Source organism: Astatotilapia calliptera, chromosome 13 (assembly GCF_900246225.1).
Source record: "Astatotilapia calliptera chromosome 13, fAstCal1.2, whole genome shotgun sequence".
Taxonomy (NCBI): domain Eukaryota; kingdom Metazoa; phylum Chordata; class Actinopteri; order Cichliformes; family Cichlidae; genus Astatotilapia; species Astatotilapia calliptera.
Window position 1 is genome coordinate 9,763,381 of NC_039314.1, and position 26,855 is coordinate 9,790,235.

Below are 26,855 nucleotides of genomic sequence, written 5' to 3' on the forward strand. Positions count from 1 at the left end.
TGTCGGGACAGGGAGTTGTGCGTTTTCAGGATTAATGCAGCCTTGAATCATCTGAGCAGCCTCCTCAGACTGAAGGAGTTGAATTATATCCATCTGGACCTGCTGTATGAGAGGCAGCTCTTTCACCAATGAAAAAATGTGACTGTCCTTTAATAGAGAGAAGATAAAGCTGCTTCTAAATGTGGAGAAGACATGGCTGTCCCTTAAAATAGACAGAACACTGCTTTCTCTTACCAGAGAGATAAAATTGTTTGACCAACGAGCCCCAACAGGTTGAAATCTGAATTCTGTGACTTGCTGCAATACAGTGGAAGAGCTCCAAAGCAGACGTCCTGCATCCTGGACAATCCAAAAAACTCTGCTGAACAAAGAGCTCAGCTTCAGATTCTGAACTGCAGCTGCTGCAGCCTTTGTCGCACACACTCCAGGGATCTTCTCTAAATTTTCAGATTCATCCATCTCTCCACAGCTACACTCCTTCGTGATGGTGGTTTCTTTGGGTGGACAAAAGCCTGTGTGACTGTCAAGAGGCTTTGTGTCAAGCTGAGAATGAGTGTTGCTCTGTGGGAGGATAGACATGGAGCTGGTTCCTCTGCTGCTCTGCAGGTGGGACATGCCACTTAATGAGCTCCCACCAGAGCGAGGTCTCCCCTTGTAGCAGTCAGTGCCATCATCTTGGATCTCATTAGCATTTCCCTCTGGCTTTGTGCCACATCCATCACCCAGGCCCAGGACACTTGTCTGCTGGAGGTTGGCATCCCCTGACCAGCCCTCTTCTCCCTTACAGCTTGCAACTTCAGTCCCACTTTGAGCTTTCCTCTCAGACCTGAGCCCAGGCCCTGATTTATGACACAAGTCCCGCTCCTGGCCATCCCTGGCGCTTACTCCATTCTGCAGGTTCTCTCCATCCGATTCAAAACTACCGTGTGAGATGAAACGTCTTCTAGGTAGCCCAGTGTCCTAGTTTACATTGAGTATGTGGAAAACAAAAGGACATTTTTAAAAATGACTTTCAATAAACTCTCCTTAAAACATGTGTATTCATTTATATCTGAATCGAGACATGCATAGGAAAACAAACTGAAGAACACCGCATTAAGAAGCAAATATAGAACAAGTGTACTCTCATTGCAAAATGCTTTCACGAAATGAGTGTCATTTTCTTTGAAACCTCTAAAGGAAAGTTTAATAGGCATTAAATATGTGCATAATAAAAAAGCAAGAGAAAGTATTTCATGGCTCATAAAAATCTATATTAAGCCTGGCTGGAGAGGGGGTGGATATTGACATTTGCTCTGACACTAAAAAGGGACTAGAACTTCAGTTGTACAGCGACGATATAGCACTGCATTAAACAAAAACTGCAAATCCAAGTCTCACTATTGGCACACTGTGTTTTAGCTTTAATACATTTCCTTAAACAAACAACAAAACAACTAAGTCATATCTAATTCCATGCAGAAATCAGCAGCGGCTTTATGACTAAATCCCTCCATTATCTTAAGTTTGATTTTCTTTTTGGCAACTGCACAAAAAAAATAAATAAATATAAAAATATGCATACATACTGTAGTCGCAAACGTTCTTGATGGGGTAGGGGCAAGACAGACGCTTGAGGCTTTGGACATTACTTCTGCATTTTTAGCCGGATGGATGTGTTGGCTGAAGAGACAGCAAGCATAAACAATATTCAAAAACTGTGTCAATGGGAGGATGTGGGAGCACAATACAGCTGCAGTTATATGCTTATATGTGTTGCTAGGGTCTTTGTTTTCAAGAAGCAATTTAATTATTTGCTGTAGTGTCACACTGGAGACATCAGCTTGCATAGAAAAGACAAGGCTGCAATACCCTCCCGACCCTATCCTCACAAAACCCATCCATTAGATTTGAAAAGCAAACAGCCCAAATGGCTGGATGAGATTAGAGCCACTCGACTAGCTGTGAAATTAAATAGAATCTGTGCATGTTGATTTGAGGATTTACATACAATACTCAGCACTCCAGAGGGAGGAGCAGAAACCAAATATACAGCTGAGAAAGACTTCTGACAGTAAACATTGGCTTTGGCTGAGATTTGTATATAAGCAGCAGGTTGATGAAGGGTGCAAGCGGGAGCAGTAAAGCATTGACAGCATCAACAAGAGGGACACAGTGCAGGTCCTGCTGATGATTAAAGGATTTTTGCAGATCCTGAGGATCAGTAGAGAGGATGTCCTGTACTCTGCGATGTTTGCTCACCAAAGGAAAGAAAAAAAGAGAAAACAGGTACTGGGATTCCCAAGCTGACCACATTTTTGCAATCAGTGTTTCCTGCTGTTCACAAATTGTAGCTCACATGCAGAGGCTCAGAGTTCTGTGACATGGCTTCATAAAATCGGTACACAGAAACTGATTCATTAACACCACCACAAAGTACAGTTTGCCTCCCTGTTGTTTCCCTCTGTTCCTCCATGGCCTCCTAATCCTTGTGTTGATTGCGTTCCCCACTGTTTTCCTGGACCTGCTGCTATCCAACCCACAGGCTAAGCTCTGTTTCCACCCACGTAGTCATACAGACACCACCACAGATTTTATGAATTGTGATATACGAAGTCCTAGGTCAGTTGACGTGCACCCTGCATCAGATCTCATAGTATAATCTAGGTAAAAATACATTGTGCGGCCATTTTTAAAAGATGTTCATTGTTGACTTAATGACTTAAAGTGAACAGAAGAACAAAGAATAAAAAGACTGACATTCAGAGCTAGACAAGTGTTAAGTTACACAGGAGCTCCCAAAGTGAGGAACTTTAACCAGTGAAATTATACCATTTCAGGTGATGTAAGCTCGTAATAGCAGCTTGTCAGCGGTCAAAAATGGAAGAGAGAAAAATGCTGGCACTTGGCCTTCTGACCAGAGATGGAGGATACTGAGAGGGTTGTCAGATAAGGGACTTTCAGAGCATAGGGGGCCATTAAATGTTGTTTCGGGTCAAACACCAGTTGGCTGGTTCCATCGCTGGAAGCGCTCACAGTCCAGACTTTCTGGGTTTGAAATGGCTGCATTTCAACTTGGACTTCAAAATTGTGGCTCTGCTAGGCAGTCCATTTAATAAAGTATGAATCAAACACAGTGGGGTCCCTTTTACAAGGGAAGAAGTGAGTCTTATGGGCATAGATTTATACACAATATGAAAGCATATGACCTGGCCTCTACAGGCAACATGGCCCTTTTCCTGCCTCTCCTAGGAATATCCATCTTATGTCTACATACTGAAAGCTCAAGTCATGACATTTATAGTGCATTTGGAAAGTTCTCAGACGCTTTGAATTTTTCTACATCTTCACATGGATACAGTCCATTTTTCTTCAATAATCCACACACAAAGCTATGAGCGTTATGCATACTGACACACCTTTAGTTTGAAAGACTCGTTCATCTCTCCCGAATCTTTCAAGTTCAGTGTGACTGGATGAGAATCACCAGTTCAGAAGCCTGTACTACAAAGGATTTGGGGTTTAGCAAGGGGGGGGGGGGAATAAAAAATAAAATAAAAAAATTAAATAAATCACAACCACAGGTTTTCGGTACACTAAGTTACCATTGTGCTAACAGGGGTACAGCAGGGTAACTTATGCTGCAGGCCTTATCTGCTTCAGAACAAATTGGTTTTGAGAAGAGACAAACAAGAACGATATCACATACGGACCAAACTCATAACATCACCATTCCTAGTGAAACAGCTTAGCCTGCTTACAGTTATAAATTCTATTTTTGTTTTTCTCTTTAATTGCTCTTGATACTTAATACTGCCACAACTGCAGATGAAAGAATAAGGCTAAAATGGTTTTACACCCAGTCATTTAACAGAATAAGCAACCATAATTACTCCCTTCACCTCAGGTCTTAATGACATCTTAATAAGTCTATTATAGTCAGCATTTATATAGCACTTTCCCAGTCTTAGCTGACCACAATGTTAAAGTGCACACATAATCATAAAGTGCCTTAATATTCTACAGCTGTACAGACCTACCACTGATAACCATCTTTGTGTGACTACCGTATTATATCCTTCCTTTGTTGTGTGGGCTACTAGACTCCACTGACACTTGGTTTTTCTCGGCTGTATTTTGCCATTTTGTTAGATTATAAACAGTTGGCCCCATAATAGATGGTGAGTAAGGACTTTGGTTCTCGTGGCATTCGGCTGTATTTTACCTCACAACAGGCTGTTACGTTCCTTTCAGTTAGGACCAAGTTCTCCATCTCTACCATAAAGGACTGATTGGTGAAGTGATGCAATGACAGTTGTCTCCATACAAACTCTGAAACATTCACTGTGACCACCGTCTTCCTGGCTGCTTGTCTAACCAAGCACATTTGTCCCACATTACCCCACTTGCCTGGTTGGCCAAGACAAACTAGTGGTTTTAAACTTCTTCCACTGGAGAATAATAAATACTACAGCTTGTTATAGCCTGTTCTGTGCCTTTACACAAGATTTAGGTGTATACTTTGACCTTGTATCCCAGTTTGCCCTAAAACTTAAGACCTAAACCATCAAATGTGAGATCTTTCATAAAAACCTTTCATGTCCGATGAATACAATCAGGCACAAATGGACTCTAAATTGTAAAAGCATCTCAAGGACTGCTGGTAGGAGGATGAATCAAAGCCCAAAGGATCTGAATAACCCTGTAAATTAAATATTTTCAGTATTTCTTAAATTATAAAAACACATGAACAGTTCTTGCTTTGACATTGTGCAGAATCATGTGTAGATTGATTAACAGGGAAAATTAAATTAGACCGTTTTTAAAGACAAATCTGAATTCGGAAAGAGTGTACATGCCTTCCAAATGCACATTTCATATTGTCCTCTAATATTTATTCCAAATCCCTGAAAAGGCTAGTGAAGAGAGATTTTGCATTTTTGCTGTTTTTTAAAAACCCGCGAGTAATTTTAGTCTTCAAACATCTGAACTGGCTACAAAGTCATCTAATTTTGTATCATATTCAATTAGGAATTCGATATCAATGAAAGGACTGAGTTTGAAATGTTATTATGCAGATTTGTCACAACATCTGGAGAGGTGATTTTACCTTATTCTTGGAGGCAAAGCCAGGTGAGGAAAACAAAACGATTTGTGGTGATGCATTAAGCCTCTTCCTGCCCAAATTATTAGCGCTCTCAAAAGTGTGCAACCCCACTGAACAGGCAGGTTGCTTTTGGTGCAACAGAGCACCTCCCCTAGTAGCTGCGAGTCCTTTCACTGATGGCTTTTGTCATTCCCAGACCCCAACAGATCTCCAAAGCCAGCATTTGAATTTAAATGATTTGCTCTTATTTATTGTTCAGGATCATTTCCAAAATGACTCAGTAAAGTGAGATCCATTCTGTCCTTGCTGCGAGGGAGATTCTGCTATGCAAATAAGTAGAAAAAAAGATTGAACACATATCTGAATACAAAGCGAAAAAGTCCTTCACTGAACCATTATGCTCAAACAGTGCATATGGGCACTTTGCCAGGTGAGAGGAGGCGATGTTAAATACAATGAATACATCATTTAATATTTTATGATGTGTGTTAATTGACACCCAGAGCAGAACCCAATAACCAAAGTTTATTTTGCAATGTGCCTCATATGCATTGCATGAGTTTTTCCTTCTGTCGACAGTCTCTCTCTGATCTGCTATGAACACTGACAATCTATCTCCACCACTCACCACGACTGACTTCCTTTCTCCCTTTAGCAACAGACCAAGTTTCTGATGTAGGATAATGAAGACACTATTCCGCCAACATAAGCCGTGTAGTAACCCATATACATGTGTATTCACCCTTTCATATCTAAATCAAACATCACCAGACCAGTGGATCGGGAAGCAGGTGTCAGACTGAAAGCAGTATTAATCACATGAGTAGGATGGGGATACTGCGGTGTGAAGGAAATTATGTGTCAGACAGCTCCACATGCTGTAAAACATCAGGGTTAGCAGATCATGAGACCAGGGATGTCTCTCAAAACGCTCAGAGTGTTAGTAGGTGGTGAATAAGATTTTGGACATTAATTCACTGAACACTGAGACACTGGCATCAATCAACACTCACAATTTCAAAGGAGTGGCAGGGCATGAAGATTTCACCTTACCAAACGCTGATAAACATCATGGTACGCTATTGTTTAAAAAAAATAAAATAAAATAAAAAATTTTTAAAAGGGGGGGGGGGGGGGCTGCAGTGCAAGTACCTTTTTTTTTGTTGGCATATAGTCAAACCTCAAACCTGGTTAGCTATTCAAAATTAGAAAAGAGGCTGCTATTTTCATCACTGCTGCTCATTAAAACAGTCTTTACTCTACCAAATTCACAAATCAAATACCAATAAATGCCAAAAATGTGATAGAAGACAGAACGGTTTGAAGCAAGTGAACTGTACTTTAAAAATAGATAAATCAAACACCCCTTGGATCATTCATTACTGATGATACAGAGAGGAAAGTGGGGGGGGGGGGGGGAAAGGCCTAAAAAGAGAAGAATCTGCTGCAGATGGAGTAAAACAAGGGAAACTGCATAACTACTAATGAACATTAGTAAACCCCCCCCCCCACTTTTTTTTTTTTTTTTATTTTTTTTAACTGTATTGTGGGAATTTTCAGGGGAGCTGAACTTTAAGTGTGTTGCAGTAATTTTGAAAATGGGACACTGGGCAGGTCACTACCTAGTGAACAAGGTGCCATTCTCGGACATGCCCTTGGTTGTAGGAGAGCTGCCTGCTCCGATTTCCATGGGCTCAGCAATAAGCACTACAGAATGGCTTTTTGTATGTTCCCACCTCTCCTCACAGAAATGGTGCCATGATTTATGTCTTTGATTTGGTCTGTGTGCCCAACGAATGCTGCTCAATAAGCAGGCACGTTGCGGAGATTGAGGTGGAATGAATGCAGTTATGCTGGGCTCACAAAGTGCAGAGAGCCATTACACATGTCTGCATATGTCTTACCATTGATTTTGCACCATCGCCTTGGACAAATTCTCAGTAGAGTTGGACGAGTCGGTCACAGATGGGCTGAACACAGATGGCAATCCACTCTGCAGACAACAGAATGACACAGCACTGAAATCTGCCTCGGTATAAGAAACAAGTGACAGCTGCCTATGTTACATTTGCATTTGACCAGAGGTTTAGTTGATGCGTCTTCATTTTTAGTGTTTGCAGAAATGTCTAAACAGGTAATAGAAAAATACCGTATGAATCCATCGCACATGGCTAAAATAAAGTGGTAGTACGTAAAGTATTTCATTCTTCAATAAAATTTCCATATTTAGTAAAACTGTATTAATATTCAGACAGAACACTTTAAAATATATATATATTTTTACACAACAGATACAGGCTACAGTCTAGATGTGCTAGCACATATTCAGACTAAGCGAAAGTGAAACTCTTGAGACCATCTCATTTAGAAGCGATGTTAAAAATGAATGTTAAAGAGTCTCCTTGGAACCACAGTGGGGCCTGGATGCCGGTGCTTTACTTGGCTGTAATAGCGTGCCGCTTTCAATAATGCAAAGAGCAGAGAGCTGTCAAAAGCCAGAAGTACAACTGTGTCTAAAATGGTGTGTGAATCAATTTTACAACATGAAATGCTATAAAGCACAGGGTGCTCAAAGTCGCAGGCTTGACAGTCCATTCACTGACAAAGTTCTTTTTTTTTCATCTCGTAACTTTACTGAGCACTGATACTTTAATAAAAGTTCCAATTTCTTAGTGTGATCATTTTAGCAACATTAACATTGTACTACTCCTTTCATTCGAAGTGCAAAGCACCAGGGTTGATAATCAATCACGCTTATAAAATTATTCATCCCCCAGTTTATTTGGCTGAAAACACCAAGCTACAAATATAGTTTTCAATGTTAAAGAGGCTCAGTGTATGGTGCCTTAAGTGCTCCATGGACAGCCTGAGAAACTCAGCCCTCGTCCACCTTTCCACTACATTAAGGTGGACCGCATCTGACATTTCTTTAACTGTCCAAAACCAAAAATGTGACATTTAAACACAAACGTTGAGAGAGAAGTTGTGGAATACGTGTATGCTTTAGTTACATTTTCAACACTTGTGTGTAGCCAAGTGCAACATTATGATCTTCTTGGAGACTAGGTCTGAAAATGTCCACTCAGTGTCATGACATGATTTCACTGTGCTATAAAGCTTTGAGTAGTGAGCAGCCAAGCAACATTACAGTCTCTCAGCGTCATCTAATGGTTTCAGAGCTCCTTTTGTTAACATGCTCCCCTAGTGTTTCTCATATAGAGGCTCACAGAGAATAGTCTTTATTTTACATAGAGAAGGTAAAACACTGTATTCGCATTTTTAAATAACTAACCTTACTTTTCCTTTTTGAGGTGGTTTGAGTAAATCTGCGACAAAGACGTTTTGTCATATCTTGAATAGATGAACCTTGGAAACCTACTCAGCAGCAGCTGCACCATACAGGATTTTAACAAGAATCTGTAACACACCGGGACTCACTCCACATTCAACTTCTAGCTACAAATGGCCACATGAGTGAAATAACTCAAGCATAATGATTCAGATTTTCAGATGTTTTTTCTGTTGATCAGCGTAAAATAAATCCCAATGCCTGCTACCATGTAAAAGACAAAAATGTCAAAAGGACTCAATGCTAATTGTACACTGTTCATTTCACAGCATAGCTCTAAATATTAGGGGTGCAACGATATTCGTATCGATATTGAACCATTCGATACAGTGCTTTCGGTTCGGTACGCATATGTATCGAACAATACAACATTTGTAATTTATTTTATCAACTTTCCTTCTGACGATGCTGTCTGTGTTGAGCACTCAGTGAATCTGCGTTCGACTACTCCGCCTAGGCTGCACTGTCCAGCGCAGATCCACTGAGCGCTCAACACAGACAGCATCGTCAGAAGGAAGAGCGCAGGGCAAGCTAGCGAGACAGAAGTTAAGCTCTCCTTACAACATGGACCTTCCCCACCCTCATTCAGATCTGGCGTTTGGAATTATTTTGGTTTTCATGTGACGTATGACCCCGAAGGTAAGCGAGTCATGGACTCAAGTAAAACAGTATGTTGGATGTGCCATGCAATGCTCAATTACATGGGTGGGAACTAGTGTGTTAGCGCAGTTAGCTCGTTAACGTGTTGGCCGTCTAGCCCCATGCACGGAGCGATCGGCGGTAGCTCGTTAACGGAGATTTGCCGTGTTGTGGCGTTAAGGTCATTTCAACGAGATTAACCTGAAAGCACTAGTGGGAACACAACGAATATGACTGCACATTTACGCCGACATCATCCTAGTGCAAAGACAAAAACAACAAGCATGCTACTAACTTTAGCCGAGTCATTTAGACAGCTGTTGGCACATGATTCTCCTTATGCTGCTGAGAATATAGCCCAGAAGAAGCGGATAGTATAGCTTTTTATTTTGGAAAGAGACATTTCTCTGTAATAAACTCTCTTTTCCAAAGATGAGTGATTCCTCAATCAGATACAGGGCTTGCAATATCGCTAGCCCGACGTCCCGGAGCTAGCGATTTTTTCAGTCGGGGTACCAAAATCTATCTCTGCCCTGCCCGTCGGGCTATTGTAGGAAAAATATATGTCAATGCTTTTGCATTCTTTCGGAAATGTAGCTGGGTAATTATGTCATTGGCATCGGTGAGCCACTGTCAATATGTGACATATTGAAGTCGCGTTTGAATTTGCGCTTGTTTTTTTGCTTTCACTTTGCAATCGTGCGAACTGTGTATAGAGAGCGACAGCACTGATCTGTGAGTGATGACAATTTGTGCACCAATTCCTCTGACATGGTCTTATTAATCGTTAGCTTACTATGCAAACATGACAAGTGAAATCTCCCGCAGCAAGCTTAAACATGTGAGAGGTTGATCGCGCAGAGAATCGCTGAGCTTATGTGAGTGCGTGTGTAAAAGCAGCAGGATTTATATTTGACTACGATGACCTGGATGACTGAGAACCTTCACAGACAGATATATATTTTAGTTCTGCTGAGCCAAATAAGACAGGTCGGGGTGAAGAAGTGACAGCCAAAGAAAAGCTTACCACAAAACGGAGAAGTTATGACAAATCAGACTATAAGGCAAAAAGAAAGTGCAGCTTTATGGTTTCATGGACAAAATAATTTCTGTGGCTGCAATATGACGAGCTAAATAACCAGGGCTGCACATAAGTGGTCCGCAGGTGCGCATTCGCTGTCAAAATAAAAAAACACACACAAGGGTTAGGGTTAAATTTAAAAACTGTACTTTTGAGTTAAAATATATATTTATAATTTTAATAAATGACAAATTAAAAAAGGCATGAACATGTTTTGTATCGAAAAAATATCGAACTGTGACACCAAAGTATCGAACCGAACCGAACCGAACCGTGAATTTTGTGTATCGTTGCACCCCTACTAAATATATATGGAAAATAAAAAGTAAATGAGAGATTGCTCTGTCATTTTAAAAGACAATTTATTTGTTGCCACAGTGTTGATGTTAGAGTTGTTTTTAATTTACTGGTATTTATTTTTCATTCAGTTTAAACTAATTTAGCATCAGTATTTGCTGACTGTAGCTATATGCAGTTTAAAAATGTTCAGAACAGTGAGGATAAGAGCTGAGCACTTGCATATTCTGCATGTTGCATTTACATTACAACATTTGGATAAATGAGACTTAAAGCCATATTGTTAAAATGTTTAGGTTTTATTTCATTAACTGAGATGTTTTTCACACCCAGTTTCAGTTTTTAGTTACAGTTGAATTAACCGTAATAAATTTGAACAGTAACAAATGCTGTGGCAGACTTGCAGTTGTCGAGTAAATCCTCGTTAACTTTTTAATTGATTAATAGCGTCAACTTTTTCTACTTTAATACTGGATGAAATGTATCCAAGTCTTCTTACATTTATTTTATCACCAACTAAAAATATGCCTTCAATAGATTTTAAATCAGGAATGCTTTACATTGATATATTACTGCAGAGAAAACAGTGCCTGCAGTATCCAAGAGTGTGAGGGAGTTTGTGCTTTCACACAATGCTTCTTTAAAAATACTAAAAGCCAAGAGGAAGCTGTTGCAAAAAGGACGAATAGCAGCCAGCTTTGAAAGGCACTGCACCTGGCCTCCTTTCAGGAACAGCAGGAGGCTTTTCTAGCGTGAGAAAGTTCTAAAGTTGGGAACATATTGTCCATGATATGAGCCAATTATTCAAAAACAAAAAGAGTTTTATATAAACAAGCAAAAACCTGCACCAACTGAAAAGCTCATAGTTAATATTCTGATCAAAACAAAGCCATATGGATCCCACTGGTGATGTGGTGGAACTTTCTCATGTAGATTTTGAACATGATATCAATATGAGTAATATTTGTCAAAGGTAGCAGGCATTACAGCAGGTAGTTATGGCAACAAAGAGCATGATGTTTACTTGCTTTTACAACATTACCAGCAGAAAATGCAGCTGAGGCACTCCCCCCCCCCCCCCCAGAGACACTACACTTTAGAAAAAGTCTAGTAGTAGAAGACTCGGGATCTTTTCTGCATGCGGTGGTTTTTAGTATTTTACCATACCTGGTATTTCAGTCTAAGTTGGGAAGCAGTCGGTTGGTTAAACCAGAGTGTGGCTCCTTTTCCCAACTGTATGATGGCACCTAAAAGGAGCCCAAAGAGATAATACATGAAAAGAAAATGGGAAAATACCAATTAACTAGTCATTATGAACTTCATTACTATTTGGTGTCCAAAAGAAAGAAAGAAAGAAAAATAATATGATGTGATTCATAGGGAAAACTGGTACAGTCAATGACAGATGCCGGTGACAAATCTGCCAGGAAACCTTTGGAGGTGTGGCACAGTCTGCATAATTTTTCTGTTGCCATGAGAATCTTCCCTTTGTTGTGGGATAGCAGTGACCCATATCTACACTGAACACTGGAGAAACTCGACTGAAAGCACAAAAATCCCCCACACAGTTTCGTCTGGTGAGTTAATGAATTGCCATCAGGAACACAATCCCCAACATGATTGGCAGTGGACAAGACCAGGGCGATAATTTACCAGAGAAAATGGTCCAAGGAAACTTGAGAAGTCTTGTAAAGCTATAGAATTGAAGTGATATTGGGGTTTATATATATCAGACTCACGTTCATGTGGCCATATCCACAGATTTTCACGAGGTCTCTCCCCGCTTTTCCTTCTCCTCTCTCAGCAGAGCGACTACTAATCTTGCTTCTACTAATGACTTCTGACGAGTGACAAAGTACCTGAGAGAGCGGCCTGTGATGGAATCCAGCTGCTGTTGGGCTGAAAATTACTATCATTTGTTCAAGAAAATAGGTTCAGATGCAGCCATTTCTGAAGGGGATATTGGATAAATTGAAATGCTTATGAAAGGGACTAGCATAGCCAGGCCCTGTGCTGCCAGGCTCTGTTTAAAGTTTTTATCTCTCAAAAGCCAAGCAACGGGGATGTGGAAGCAGGAAACAGTGAAGGCTCCCAGCCCTGGCAAGAAGTGCCGGCTCAGGGGGGCCAGAGTTCCAGCCCGGCTTGCCTCTGTCCTTTGAAAGGTTAATGTTCTGGCCCACTTCAAACCTGTCGGCCCTATCAACTCCATCTGCCAATTAAATGGAGGGCCTGGGGCTTTGTCTGGAGCTTTGTCCGGGGCCTCTCGCCCTTCAAAATGTTTAGTAAAAGAAATGGCATCTGCCCTATGGAGAGCTGTGTTCAGAATCCGCTCATGCCCCGAGTGCACGGCAGTAGGAGAACCGGGGAGATAAAGTGGATTTCATTTGAAGATGTGATGCAGCGATCATATATAACTGCATTCAAAATGGATGAAAGTCGTATTGGCTCCCACAAGCCAAAGGATTATGTATGAATGAGAGAGAGAGAAATCTTTTTTCTTATAGGTTTCCAGCACCAGTGTTCATTAAAGAATGTCAAGAGTACATTAAATATTACAGAACTGCTTACCCTGAGTCAGCTGGCAAGGATCGGTGACCACAGAGCCATTGACTAAGCACAGTGCACCATCCTGAGGGAACAGGGTTACAGTCCCAGCAATGTTCTCAAGCACACAATGCACACTGAGGAGCCCAGGCCCATGGAGCACTACAGTACAATTGTGAAAGTCAGTATAAGAAAGCAGCTGCCAATCTGAAGTAAGAAGCATGTCGTTAAAACCCCAACTCACCAATATCTTGGGTGCATGATGCTTTGCCAATTATGGTTCTGCCTTCCTATAGATTAGAAGATCATAAAAATACACAAAAAGTTATTGTGTGACAAAATAATTGAGACACTTTCCGATTAAATCAAGAGTAGTGCATAAATATGAAGCTCAAATAAACTATTCACTTTCAAGTAATAGAGGGCGATTCCAGTGCTTTGCAGATCTTCACCAACACCGATAAGGTGAGGCAAACAGCAATCCAACACCACTCCACTCCCCTCCTTCCTCAGAGTCACCGTCTCCTCCTACAGAGAACAAGAGAACATACCACAAGACAAAAAGCTTATTTAATAGCCTGTAGCTGGAGTGGCATACAATATAAAATAAAAATGCTGACAGACAATTAATGGCAACCAGCAGAAAGCTGAATTCTTTATGACTGCTCTTCCTTGCCTGAAGGCCAAGCAGAATTGCAGCATTCCAACCATGTGTCACCATGAAACAGCAGATTGGCTACCGGCAAGAGAGACACTATAAATCATTTAGATTATCATGGCGAGAGTCAAACTGTACATCGTGATCAGTGAGTGCGACAGACGCAATACGGCTCACCCAACACACACACACACACACACACACACACACACGTTATAACATGTGCTGTTGCCTTTAGTGGTACATGGCAATCAAAATACTATAGAGCTTGTAAAGTATGTTGCCGTTACTTGAAGATGGCAAACCTCCACTGCTTTCATTTCAATTTACAGTGTTGCCCAAAGCAGTGTTGTATGGAAGGTCACACTAAAGTGAATGCCTGTGCTTATTTTAGATTTTTTTTTCCACCATAAAACATTGCATGAGTCAGCACAAATGTAAAATAAATAAATAAAAAATAAATAAAATCACAAATCAATTAGTGAACAGCATTAAAGAAATCACCACATTTAACTTATGGATCATTACTGCTCTGTAGTTGTAGATAAATCAGAAGTTAAATCAGAAGTCAAAAAATAAGAATTTACTTTACTGTAAAAATCTGTTAAGGATACCTCTGCTAAATAATAATTTGATAGTGTTCTCTATGGAAATCCGATAGGTAGAAATATCGATTTAATCCTCAAAAGCCATTTCTAAAGCTCAGGAAAGCTACACTTAAAAGTCTGATCTGCTTCATATTCCGCTTCACTGCCTCCAGCAATTGTTGCAGCATTAGTCAGGCAGCTATACTGCATACGTGTCTGTATTTTACTTTGTATAATTCCATTCTTTACTTGACTAAAAAGGTATGGTTCAGTTAAAGAAAAGACCTGACAAGCTGCTGACTGAGTAAATACACAGAGCAGTTCATTTGCAAATTATAAAACAAGAAATTTAACACTTTGCTTCGGATGAACTGTAGGTTTAAATGACACAGAACTGAGCAATAAAGAGAGAAACTCAGCTCTCTAAGCGTTTAACCTTTTCCTTGCAGTGTAATGGCTGTTGCTCTTGAATAACCCAGAGTCTACCCATGTATGAGTGCCCTATGACAAGTATCCTCCTGTTAAACTGGTGGACCATTGCCTCACATTGCCACGGATTAGGAAAAGTAACTTTCAACCTCATCCTGCTGCTCTATCGAATAGATTGGACCGTGAAGCGAGAGACGCGTCCACCACCAGCACCACCTCTCTCATCGGCAGTTGCGAGATGGAAGAAATCCTTTTTTTCCTAATGAAGAAGGAGAGGCATCGACCACAGCCCCTGTACTTAATTAAAAGGGATTTTTCACAGACTTCATTAGGAGGTGAGGAGCAGCCTGGCAGATTAATGCACTGTGTCCACTTTCCTCAGACACCAGGAACAGATGAGATCCTCTTATTTTCCCCTCACATTCACACACTGGCTCCTCACCACACCCAGTCACTCTGTGTGTAACGCAAGGACACACTCTGTGTTCAGACTCAGGCAGCTGGTGAACATACTGTAATTAACCGTGGCCTGGACCAGCAGCCAGTCTTGGGCAGCATTTAGGATTCCATTAAAAGCCATCATTTGTGGTTGGGTAGAATTTTAATGGACTTTACAGCACTTTGACAGGTCAGGTTCCCGACTTAGACAATATGCATTTCAAAACACAGTCAACCAATCGACTTTTCCGACTTCTTTGTCAAGTGGAGCAACTTGCCAAAACAGTCTATGAAAAAATAAATGGCATTTAGATTTCTTTGTCACATTAAAAAGGTTGAATCCCAGATTGCAATGTTTTTAAAAGTTAAAATGACATGTAAAAGAAAGGCACGTTTTCAAATGGCATAAAGCCTTTTGTTTGCAATGAATGCTAGTTAAGAATTGAATAAGAATCAAAGAGACCTGGCACCTCATTAAAAGTGATTTATTTTTAATATGCTTTGTTATCTGGGAGCATACTACATGTGAGAGCTCAATTTCAACCAACTGGTTATCAACTGTTGTTTTATTAGCCTGATATGCCTTCTAGCCATCAGCATGTGGTCATGCATTCATGCATGCAGTCAATAGCCGTCACATGCAATGCTTTACATAACATGCTGAACTTTCACCGATTCAAGGAGACTGCAGCGACATTAACTGTTATCTTGCCAATATGTCAAGTTTAACTGATTTTAGGGACAGAGCAAGAAGAGTGTAGAGGTGAAGTCAGGACCGCTGTAATAAAAACAGATTGTTATTTCCATCTGCATAATTTATATTTGGCAGTATGGCCCTCTCCTCCTTCCACGTGCATAAATGGAAAGCAAAAGGTGGGGAGAGCAGCAGCAAGACCTGGCACAGAACGGAGCAAGCAAGTGTCAGAGACAATCCTGCAGTACCTGGAGTTGAGGTAGGTTGCAAAGTGGCTTGCGTGTTCTCCAATAACTTCAAAATAAAGATAACTAAATAAAACCTAATCCTTAAGAGACAAAAACTATTATGAATTCATCGACAGCAAAAATGAAATTAAAATATTCTGGAGAAATGAGATCCAATCAGAACTAATTAAGTTGTGTTAGAAAGGCAGGCCGGGTTAGTTCCCCCAGGCGCTATTTGTAAACTGTACAACTAACTCCCATGCTCAAAGTTTCTCACAAAAACAACAAAATATTAACACTGGGGAGGAAGAGAAGTCATATGGACACTTTGCGTTTGATGTCAAGGAAAATAAGTCTTCCTGTAAACCCTGTGGAACAACACTCACAGGTCAAAGCAGAACAAATTTAAACACTTTATATTTTAAATCAACTGAATCAACTTCATAATCAATGATCTCATGATCTCTGGTAAACTAAAAGAATTCAGATGCCTCAAGTACGACTAAAAAGGCGTTTTAACAAAAGGCTATGATCGAAACTGAATCAAAATTTGCTGACAAAATTAACACTGGTGGATTGCAGGTGTACATTAATGCAATGAGCTAGCACTGTCATCAGCTGATTTGTCAGGAGTCAGTTAAGAACACCTTTGTTTGTTTTAACTATGCTCAGTATGAAAAAGAAGGAAAATCAGTTCAGTTTTGTGCCAAGATTTGCCCACATGTGAAGAAAGGCTTATACAGCTTGTGAAATGCTATAATAATTACATTGTGTTAACTGCTGACACTACAAATAAAATTCACATTAAACATAGCGAGGCTCAGAGCGGGGTTTAAGTTGTGCTGTTGTGCTGATTGTAGCATGTCTGGGAAATGCAGAGACTACGACGATCAAAGAACAGCCGTGGTTCATTTTATCTTACTGAAATAGAAGTCCCTCCCACAACACTGTGTTACAAGGGGACCCAAAAGGTTGGCTGGGGGAGCAGGGTGCAATTCTGCTCATGAAGTAGGAACTACTTACAAATATCTGTGCGTGTGTGTGTATATTATAATTTTGTTTAAGGTTCCCCCCACCCCCACCAGCCTCCTTGCAGTAAAACATTTAACTTTACCCTCTTCCTGCCTTTTTTGTTCTCTCAATCTCTTGCCGCCTCCGTCTGGTAAGAGGCTGCTCCGGAATCCATCTCATATTAATTACTTTCTCTTTCCCACATGCCCTGTAACCAATCTGGGAAGCTGACGATGAATAACTTTGCATTCTAAATCTGCTTTGAATACAGAATTCAAAATTCTGTTTACACCGCTCTTGGTCAACTTGTCTCCTTAAGGCCTGAGCAGAAATTCTCATCAAGCTTTCAGCAACAGGAGGACCTGAATTAAACACAAAATATATGAAACTTGGAGATGTGGAGAAGATGGTTCTTAAATTAAAAACCATATGCTAGATATAGAGAACAGGTAATGTACATAAAACCCATTTCCAACCCTTTTTCCTCATATGAAACGTGTTGATGCCATACTGCATCTGCATTCAACCTTATAGCTAAAGCTTTTCCCCCCCTTAGGTGCTTTTGCTGAATTTTAAAATGACCATCTTCCATTTGCACTTGAGGTGCATCTCTGTACTGATCCTAGTACAGACTCCACCTCTAATATCTGCAGCATTCCATGCAGGAATCCCACTTATCATTTTGCACCCAGGCAGAATGCAAATGCACAAGAAGACAAATGTCAAATCCATAAAGTCAATCATCAAACACTTAGAGTTTCACCAACACAAATGTGCCTACCGGTCACCAGTGCACTGGCCTTTTCACCTAGGTGTCACATTGTATCATGCATTTTAAACAATGTGTCTACATGAATGAGCACAGCTGTTTAAAAAAAATAAAAATAAAAAAAAAAAAAAAAAGATGGGTGATGTTGCCTTTGAGCATAAAGTTATCACTGCTCGAATATGCAAACAGATTTATACCATAGTAACTCTAATTAACATGCTGGACAGACAGAAATGAAAGTACCATATGTCAATAATCAAGACCTCTTAATTAGGATCCGTGACAGAAGCTAACGAGTTCCGATACATGCCCGGGAATAAAAGGGCTGTCAAACCACTAAATGTCACCTACTAACCACCATCTGAATAGAATGTTAATTATTCACCGTACACATATAGCTGACATTCATGTGTATGGTATTTAAATTCTTACACAATGTCCTCATAAAAGCAAAGTAAACCTCTTACTTTGCTGCTGCATTACTAATGGCTGACACACACACATATTCAGACATCATTCAAAATCTGAAACAACAACAAAATAGCTTAACGCCATGAAAAACCACTAAAAGGAATGCATTAATAGCATGTATAATGACAGAGACAAGAGGTCACGCCATACTTTTCATGACTGGCACGCTTCACGGTTGAATGCATAATGCAAGACGCTTCTTGGCTGAACACAAGGAGACCCAAACAAATGATATTTGGTGTTTTTTGGGAGGTCGGGCATAAACTCAGCAGAGGAACAGAGTTAAGTTTCACTTTCGGCTGGCATTACTGCCATTTTTTGTTTCACCTTGGAGTCTTTCGAAGCTGCTGCCACCCCATTTTTGCCTCAGAAAAGTCATATTTGTTGAGGGAGAAGACATATCTGTTCTGTTTCTCTTTGTAAGGCTCCCCAAACACTGTTGCAACCCAACTTTACAACCATTATACGAGCTCCCCTTTTGGATGCCACTTGCATCCAAATAGATGTAAAAATTTTATTTAAATGCTAGACTGAGTCTACTCCCTGTGAAGCAGTTATTCACAAGACTTGCAGTGACACCAGCTGGCAGGATCTCCTCACTGCAAGCAGTAAAACCTACTAAGACTGCTTTGGGGAGCTTGCTGCTTTGCTGATTAATAGTGTTAAAAACCTTTTCTATACTCTGTGTCCTCCTGTTCTAATCACATATCTTTCTGCTCCAAACTTTAAGTGGAATCATTTTTATATCTTTCTTAACATAATTTATTATAACACAAATAATTCCAAAGAGGGACATAGAAAATTAGGCAAGCAGCAAGGGCGCTTAACATTACTCTTAAACTGCTTCACATTTTATTCTAAAGTGTTTATCCCAACTCTGTGCAAAAGAAAAGCAGGTACAGGGGTTTGGGCTGTCTGTACATCTGATTAAATGGAAGAACTACAACAAACCTATTCAATGGAACAATGCAGGGCAACAAGTACTTCTCTCCGGTCTTATCCTCTAGCTCATATCCAAGAATCAAATATAACCCGCTGGCATTTGTGAGTCAAACACACCAATGGTAAATTGGCCCCGAGGATTCTCAAGCAGACGTTCATATTTAAATGCATGAATGAATCATTTTTGTACCTGCAGAATATTCAGTGTCTCCCTCCACGTGCTGCTTCTGTTCTTGGTCAATGCTACTGCCTGGAGGGACTGCAGAAATAACAGGTTTATTATTTACAAAAGGGAACTTCAAAATGCCTTTCATTTCTATTCTGCAGAGGATGACTCACCTTTGTCTCATTCAGCTCCTCCTTTACATCCACAGAGGATAATGGCACCTCATGCCCAACCTAAAGTAACAGCAAGAAAACAATACAACCTACAAAATAAGCTTTGAACAAGAAACACTATAAGATGTTTATGCCTCCTGTGAATGTGAGCATATGCAGGACCTGAGTGGCTTCTTTTAGTAGTTGATTGAGTTTGGTAACCTCTGACTGCAGTTCCCTCATCACCTTCATACTGCCATTATCGTTCACTGTGGGAGAGTTCACTATGTTTTTAGTTTGACTGGCAAAACGCAAAGTGTTCAGGGTCTCCATGTAGTTCACATCAGCAGGAGAAATGGCTGCCGGGGGGGGGGGGGGGGGGGTCATCAAGAGAGGACATGTTCATGAGGAGTGTGAAAACAGAAGATGGAAAATAAAAGAATTATGTGGTTAATAATGCTTCCAATATCAAAAACAGGTAAGAATTAAGTAATACATACTTGCTATCATAGTAGTCTTAGAGTTTCCACCCAGGCTGTCTTTTAGCAGCCATGTCAGCACAGAGTCTCTGTAAGGAATGAAGATCTGTTTTGTTGTTGACACTCCTACACCAAGGTCAGCTGAGAGTATCAAAAACAAAAGTACTCAGTCAAATACTAGAAAGGTAAAATGTTTCATCCACAAGTTGTATATAAATTCTGAGAACTAAATGCTCACTACTAAATATGTATTCTTCAGAAAAAGGCATCTAATTATCAATGGAATATGCATTTCAACCATAATTTCAAGGGTCGTTTATTTTGTGTTGTTTGTGTTTTAAATTACTTGACTACTTAAAAGATAAATTCAGCCAATGTGATATCCCTCACTGGTCAGTGAAGTTATGTCTAAGCATATCTTGCTTAATATCCTTTTTTTATCCTGTAATTGACTGTCATTTGCAAAACAAATATTAGTATTAATATTAGAAAGTAAAGACTGAGACATAAACCCATCTTAAAGTCTTTACAAGGAAGCATCCCACAAACATCTCAACAATAAACCTCATTTAAAAAAAAAAAAAAAAAAAAAAAGCAGAGTCGCCCTCTGCTGGCCATTGTAAAAAGTATAGGTCTAAGAGCCCTTCTGCTGCACAGCTACATCCATCTTTCATATAGATTTCTATGTAAAGAGTTTGATTTGACAGCTAAGAAGAAAAAAAAAAAAAAAAAAAAAAAAAAATAGGGTTGTAAATAGGTCCCAAACAGTAATTCCACAGCAAAATGACTGACTGCCTTTACCTAGAGCTGAGATCACATGTCCCAATGTGACCAGAGATTTGTTTATGTCGGCACTTTCCTTCAACCTGCCTCCTACTGTGCGTGTGGGATCAACTTTCTCGCTGCCTGCCAGGTCTACCAGGTGGATCTTACTCACCGTCTCGTATAACGGTTCTGCATCACACCACACCTGTCCCAGGAAACAAAAAAGGCAATATCACAGAAGAATATACTTCCGTATACAAGTGATATCACAAACAGAGAAAATGAAAGCTTGTGAAAAATAACACCACAACAGATCAGGTCTCATTATCTCATAAAAGTCTCAGCGGTTTTGGGGGACGGCTTTTGTTAACACCCACAGATCTCTAGCAAACATTTTACTTTGGCCAAATTCAAACATCAAGCACTGTGTTTCACCTGGGTGAACATTATGGTGAAGATGGCATGAGAGCGCTTGCTGAAGTCATTCACTCCCCTGCTGGCTGTGGTGCGCTTGGCATTGCCGAGAATGATCAGGCCCTCCACTTCACTGTAGCTTTGTACTAAATGCTTGGACAGATCTATGAGTTATATATATTTTTTGCATCAGATTTTATGCAAACACAGCTAGGATGGACATAGAATACAGGATAAAAACAGTCTTACTCTCTACATAGGGACCATGCCTAGGATGCTCCCTCACGCTCAAGCCCCCATCATCTGTAGGTGATGCTCTCTTTTTGAGAAGATCCTGCATCCGCTCATTGCAGATCTCAAGATAGCTGGTACAAAGATAAAAATACAATGTAGAACCATGATTTATTTTTAAAAAAGGTGACAAAGATGCAATGGAATATCTGTTTTCATTGTTAATCTGCATGCCAAATACCAATAAAGTTACTATTAACTCTCTAAGAAAAGAGATGCACAGTGAGGCCAAATGGTTCTTCTTATGGCGTTCTGCATGTACTGGCAAAAGAAATAATGAAAAATATGGAAAGCAGGTTTGACAGAGTGCTTTAACCTCCTAAGACCTGAACTCTTCCACGGCATGCATTTTTAATTTCTTTGATATTTGGGCTGATTGGGACCTGATAAATATCAAAACAAAGAATTACCAAATTTTTTTTTTTTACCCAATTTGTTTCTGAGAAAAATGAGAGCCACGTATGAGGATATTCATTTGAAATTTTGATAGAACAGTAGCAGTATAATGTCCTCGTAAGTGGATATCAGGCCCCTGTAGAGCAAAACTGAGTATTTTGGTCTAAATAACCCAAAATGTGATGTCCACATATGTGGACGGCAGGTCCTATGAGGTTAATCAAAGTTATGGTGCATCTGTGCAAGACGCAATGGGACTAGTGTCTGATTCAAAAACAAACAATGTGGGGCATAAAGTAATTAGGCTTTAGAGAAGCATGCATGGCAGTAATAAAATGGGAGGAACCATGCCCTGCTCATGTAGCCGTGTATGTTTTTTCCCAGCACAGGGCTGAGAACTCAGACAGCAAACTTAGCATTTTGTTGTTGATGTTGTTTTATTTTGATGTATTCTGAGGGAAAAAAAACACAAAGTCAAGCTCTGCAGCTTCTTTCGCTTATAAAAAAAAAAAAAAAAAAAAAAAAAAAAAAAAAAGAACAAGTACAGATGTGTTAATTGTCAAATGTTGTACCTGAGTCTTTTTAAGATATTCTATAAAAATAAAAAATAAAAATAAAAAACACAGACATGCAAACGCGATCAAATAAAATCCAATTACAGAGTTAATTTAAATGCAAATAATGTGCCAGCAGTGCACATGCAAACAGATGGCAAAACAATGATTTCAAAGTAGTTTGACTTAAAAGCAGCAATCTAATCTCCTAACATAATAATTTAGGGGAACAGCTGGGACATAAAACACACTGTGATGAGACTAGATTTCATCTGGGATTTTGAACATTACAGGGTTATAGCAATAAAACGTTGTGCCTTTTTCTGGTTTCATTACATTTAGGCCTTTCAATTTTTCTAAATGATGTGACTGTTCCAGCAAAGTGAGAATAATGATGAACAGGAATGGGTTTTTTTACCCTTTATTACTGCTGGCTCATGTATATTCTACAATCAAGAACAACTCAATAAGAATCATCACGGATACATCACTCTGACTTCTGAGTTGAGTTACCATCGGCTAAAAACAGTAGACCTTTGCACAAAGTACATAGTTTCATATAAACAACAGGAAAAAGTCTGTATCCAGATGCTCTCCAGCAACACCAGTAGTTTTATAAAACTGTTTAATGCCCAAAGTCTTTTTAATTCACTGGCCTCCATGTCTCTTGTGAAACAACAGCATTGCACACGTTTTTGCTTCATATCCTTCGTTCTCCACATTCTGCATGATAATTAACCTGCCCAGCAAAGCAGAACCACCTCTTTAAATTTGTTTCCCTTCAAACTGGATGACAATTCTCTCTGAGATTAATGCTTATATAAAGTTTCATTTCAATTCAACTCAAGCTGAATTATATAGCACCAATTGACAAGAGCCATCTCAAGGTGCTTTAAACCGTAAAGATCCTACAGTATTCTGAATAAAACCACGGCAATCAGACGACTCTTTATGAGCAGCAATTTATGACAGTGGGAAGGAAAAAGTCCTTTTTAACAATTAAAGTTTTAAACCTAATCTTAAAAGTAGAGAGGGTGACTGTCTCCGGAACCAAACTGGGATCTGGCTCCGCAGGAGAGGGGCCTGAAAGCTAAGGTGCTACCTCCTCCCATTCCAGTTTAAGAAACTTAACAACAGCAAGTGAGCCAGTTTGAGAGCAGAATGCTCTATTGGGATAATATGATGGTGTGAAGTCTTTAAGATACGATGGGGCCTCATTATTTCAGACTTTATATGTCAGGGGAAGGATATTAAATTCACTTCTGAAGAGAACTTAATATAGAGGAAATGTGCTTTCTAGTCCCTGCCAGTAGTCTTACTGCAGCATTTTGAATTAACTGAAGTTTTTGGTGGAAATTTTTGGAACAACTTAATAATGAATTACAGCAGTACAGCCTAGAAGTAATAAATGCATGAACTAGTTTTTTTTAAGCATCACTCTGAGGCAGGATCTTTCTAATCTTAGAGATATTACACAAATGTCAGAAAGCAGTCCAACATATTTAATTTTTGCAGTGAAGGACTACAAGATTCCTTTTTAGGGCCAAATATTGCAACACTGGGTTTGTCTGAATTTAGAAGAAATTTAAATGTAACCCAGGTCTTGATGTCATTAAGCTAACCCTAATAACTGATTTTTGTTATCTGGTCTCATGGGTAAAGAAAGCTGGGTACCATCTGCATGGCAATGAAAACCTATGCTATGCCTTCTAATGATACTGCTGAAGCAATTTAATGACGCACATATAATGTAAATATAAATGGTCCCAGCACAGAACCCTGTGGAACAATGACCAAGCTACATGTATTAAAGACTCCCAATTTACATGCACAAATTACAATCTGACAGATTTAAACCACTGGAGCACATTTTCTTTATTATCAATGCTGTGTTTTAATCTCTAATAACATTTTGTGGTCAGCGGTATCCAATGCCACACTGAAGTCTGTCAGGACAACCTGAAACAAGTCCACTGTCAGAGGCTATAAAAATAATAAGGAAAAAAAAAAACTTGAAGGTTCATCACTGACAAAAAATAAGTTTCTCTCTACTGAAATATGATTTCTGAGTTATGTGTGATGGTTCTTTACCTGACCTCTGTGTGGAACATCACGGCATCGCTCTTGCTCCTGTGAGATATCTCCCAGAACAAGCCTTCACAGATCCGTGGGATTAAACCTTTATCGTGCTGACACATTAGAAAGGAAACAAAATGATACAGACACTTTAAAATGACAATTATGCTCCTGCTATGCTCTTTTAATTTGGGTGTCGTACTATGTAATGCTGTGCCATGACCACAACTCAGTATATGCAAAGTCTGCTGAATAACACAAACAGCTCATCCTGATATAGAATTACTGAAGCATAAAAGCAATTCCAGTCTGAGCTACATGCCCCCTTGTTTTAATTACAAAGTAACAGATAGTAAGCATTAAAAGCCATATATAATTATCTGGGATGTTGACAGCAGCTCTGGTGATGACCTTGCAAAAGTCTCCTGGTAGACAAGCTGAAACCTCACTGATAATGTGAAATTCCCATTGCTGCGCAAGGTGAGGAAAAAAAAAAAAAAGCGGTGGGTTGCTGGCCTCATCAAATTTTCTGATTAGTAAGGAGAAACAAACACACCTGATGAGGCCGCTATCAGCCAGCCTCTAATGCGACGAGAAGTCAGTGCTGTGTGCACAGTGGGGTTAGCACTACTGCAGTGTTATCTGTAAAGAGCTGTGACATCCCATAATTCCCTGATTATGGTCGGGTTTATTTACAGGTCACATTCGGCATGCATTTTGAAATGAGGCATGAAAAATAGGCCCTGTACCTCGAATAAAAACAAAACTAAAAAGAATGAAATGCAATTTTTCACCACAAATTATTCACATTATTCTGGTAAAAAAGGACAAAAAAAAAAACTGAATGAAAGGCATGCACCTTCAAAAAGGGCTTATCACAATTATTGATGGCATGTCAAAGAACAGACTTGAACCATTGACTCCTACAGTGAAGGGATTCAGTCCCTATCCACAGGGCACGATGACTCACAGAAACAGTGTGAAAATGAATGTGAATAGTACCGTACGCCGTGACCTTTACAGTCACCAGCTCTCAAACTAATTCTATGTGAAAGTTTGGACTGATGTGTGTGACAGAGCTCTCCATCCCTGTCATCATAATGAAAGCACCAAATAAGCATCTTTGAGATCCATGGTTTCCCTCAATTCAACTTTGAGAGACTTGAAACAATATTAAGGTACCGGGACACCACAAAGGCACTTAAGGTTGTTTTTTTTTTAATTTGTCACCTGCCAGTAGATTGGAAGCTTAAAAAAAAAAAAAAAAAAAAAAAAATTATATATAAATAATAATAATAATAATAATAATAATAATAATGCATTTTAATGAAAAAAAACCCCACACAAATCATCAATAAATTCCATTTAAACTTTTGTTACAATGTTTGCCAAGTTAATAGAAGACCTTACTGAAGGACCCATCATAGTGTAGGACTTCCCTGAGCCTGTTTGCCCATAAGCAATCACGCAGGCATTGTAACCCTCAAATGCAGCTTTCAGGACTTCAAACCCCAAGTCTCGGAAGATCTGAGGCAGCAGAGAAAAGATTATTTAAAAATGAGGAAAACAGTTCTTTCACACTAAAGTCGTGGTCGTTAACCCCCACTAAAAATTCACAAGGAATATAAAATCTCTAAACAGGTGAGATATTGAACAATCCAGATACCTTCTCCTGGGATGCAAACGTGGGACTTCTTCTGTCAAATGAGTCATATGAAAAATCATATGAAAAGGTTTTCCCTGCGCCCTTGAGCTCGTCCCCTCGAACTGTGGGCTAAAATTATAAACGCAGGTACCGCTGACTTTCAGTAATAACTTCATTTACTGCAGTATAGTGCGTTTCATTTTGTGATAATAGACCTATACCTTTTGAATGGTTGCTGTCTTCTCCTTCATATGAATTATCACCTTCGAGGATAACTGCTTTTCTCTGTGAAAAGTGTATGGGGGTGACAGACAGCCCATTTTGAAAGCTTGGTGGATAATAAAAGAAGTCATTCTCCCTACCTTTTGTTCAATGGACGGACTCGGACTGCTACTCGCACTGAAGTCATTATTAATATTTTAAAAAGAAATCTGGCAAAACAATGTCCAGTCGCTTCCCCCACCTTTCTTTGTGCTTCTTTAAAAGAAACGTTTGGATATCTGTAGAAGTTTTCACTGCTAATTATCACACCTGAGGTTTGCCCTTGTTTTCTCCATGTACTGCACAAACTAACCGCTAGGGTGCACCCCAACTAAATTCTTTTATTTTTGCTCACCTTTACAAATAACGTGACTGTCTGATGTTCTTTAAAGAGGATCAGTCAATATTTATGCATTTAAATGAGACTTTAACTG

At 39.6% G+C, this 26,855-nt stretch overlaps 1 protein-coding gene across 1 annotated transcript; it reads right to left on the reverse strand.

Moving 5' to 3' along the window:
- Positions 1-897: 897 nt before the first annotated feature.
- kif16bb (kinesin family member 16Bb) lies at positions 898-26,722 on the reverse strand. Its single transcript, XM_026190187.1, has 19 exons — positions 26,523-26,722; positions 26,382-26,445; positions 26,182-26,289; positions 25,926-26,042; positions 24,531-24,628; positions 21,448-21,563; positions 21,220-21,362; positions 20,821-20,989; positions 20,041-20,160; positions 19,724-19,899; positions 19,562-19,621; positions 19,413-19,481; positions 13,405-13,524; positions 13,241-13,286; positions 13,021-13,158; positions 11,620-11,699; positions 6,991-7,079; positions 1,565-1,662; positions 898-960 (listed from the first exon to the last, which is right to left on the reverse strand). Coding segments are annotated over exons 1-19 (1,860 nt in total). The 5' UTR covers positions 26,570-26,722; the 3' UTR covers positions 898-958.
- Between the last annotated feature and the right edge of the window lie 133 nt (positions 26,723-26,855).

What these genes read in the sequence shown, in the direction of transcription:
- kif16bb (XM_026190187.1), bottom strand. Translation starts at nt 26,569, where the DNA reads ATGACTTCAGTGCGAGTAGCAGTCCGAGTCCGTCCATTGAACAAAAG. An exon ending in AGACAGCAACCATTCAAAAG is followed by an intron (nt 26,290 to 26,381) that starts GTATAGGTCTAT and finishes TTATAATTTTAG; the next exon opens with CCCACAGTTCGAGGGGACGA. An exon ending in GCGATGGTGCAAAATCAATG is followed by an intron (nt 1,663 to 6,990) that starts GTAAGACATATG and finishes CTGTCTCTTCAG; the next exon opens with CCAACACATCCATCCGGCTA.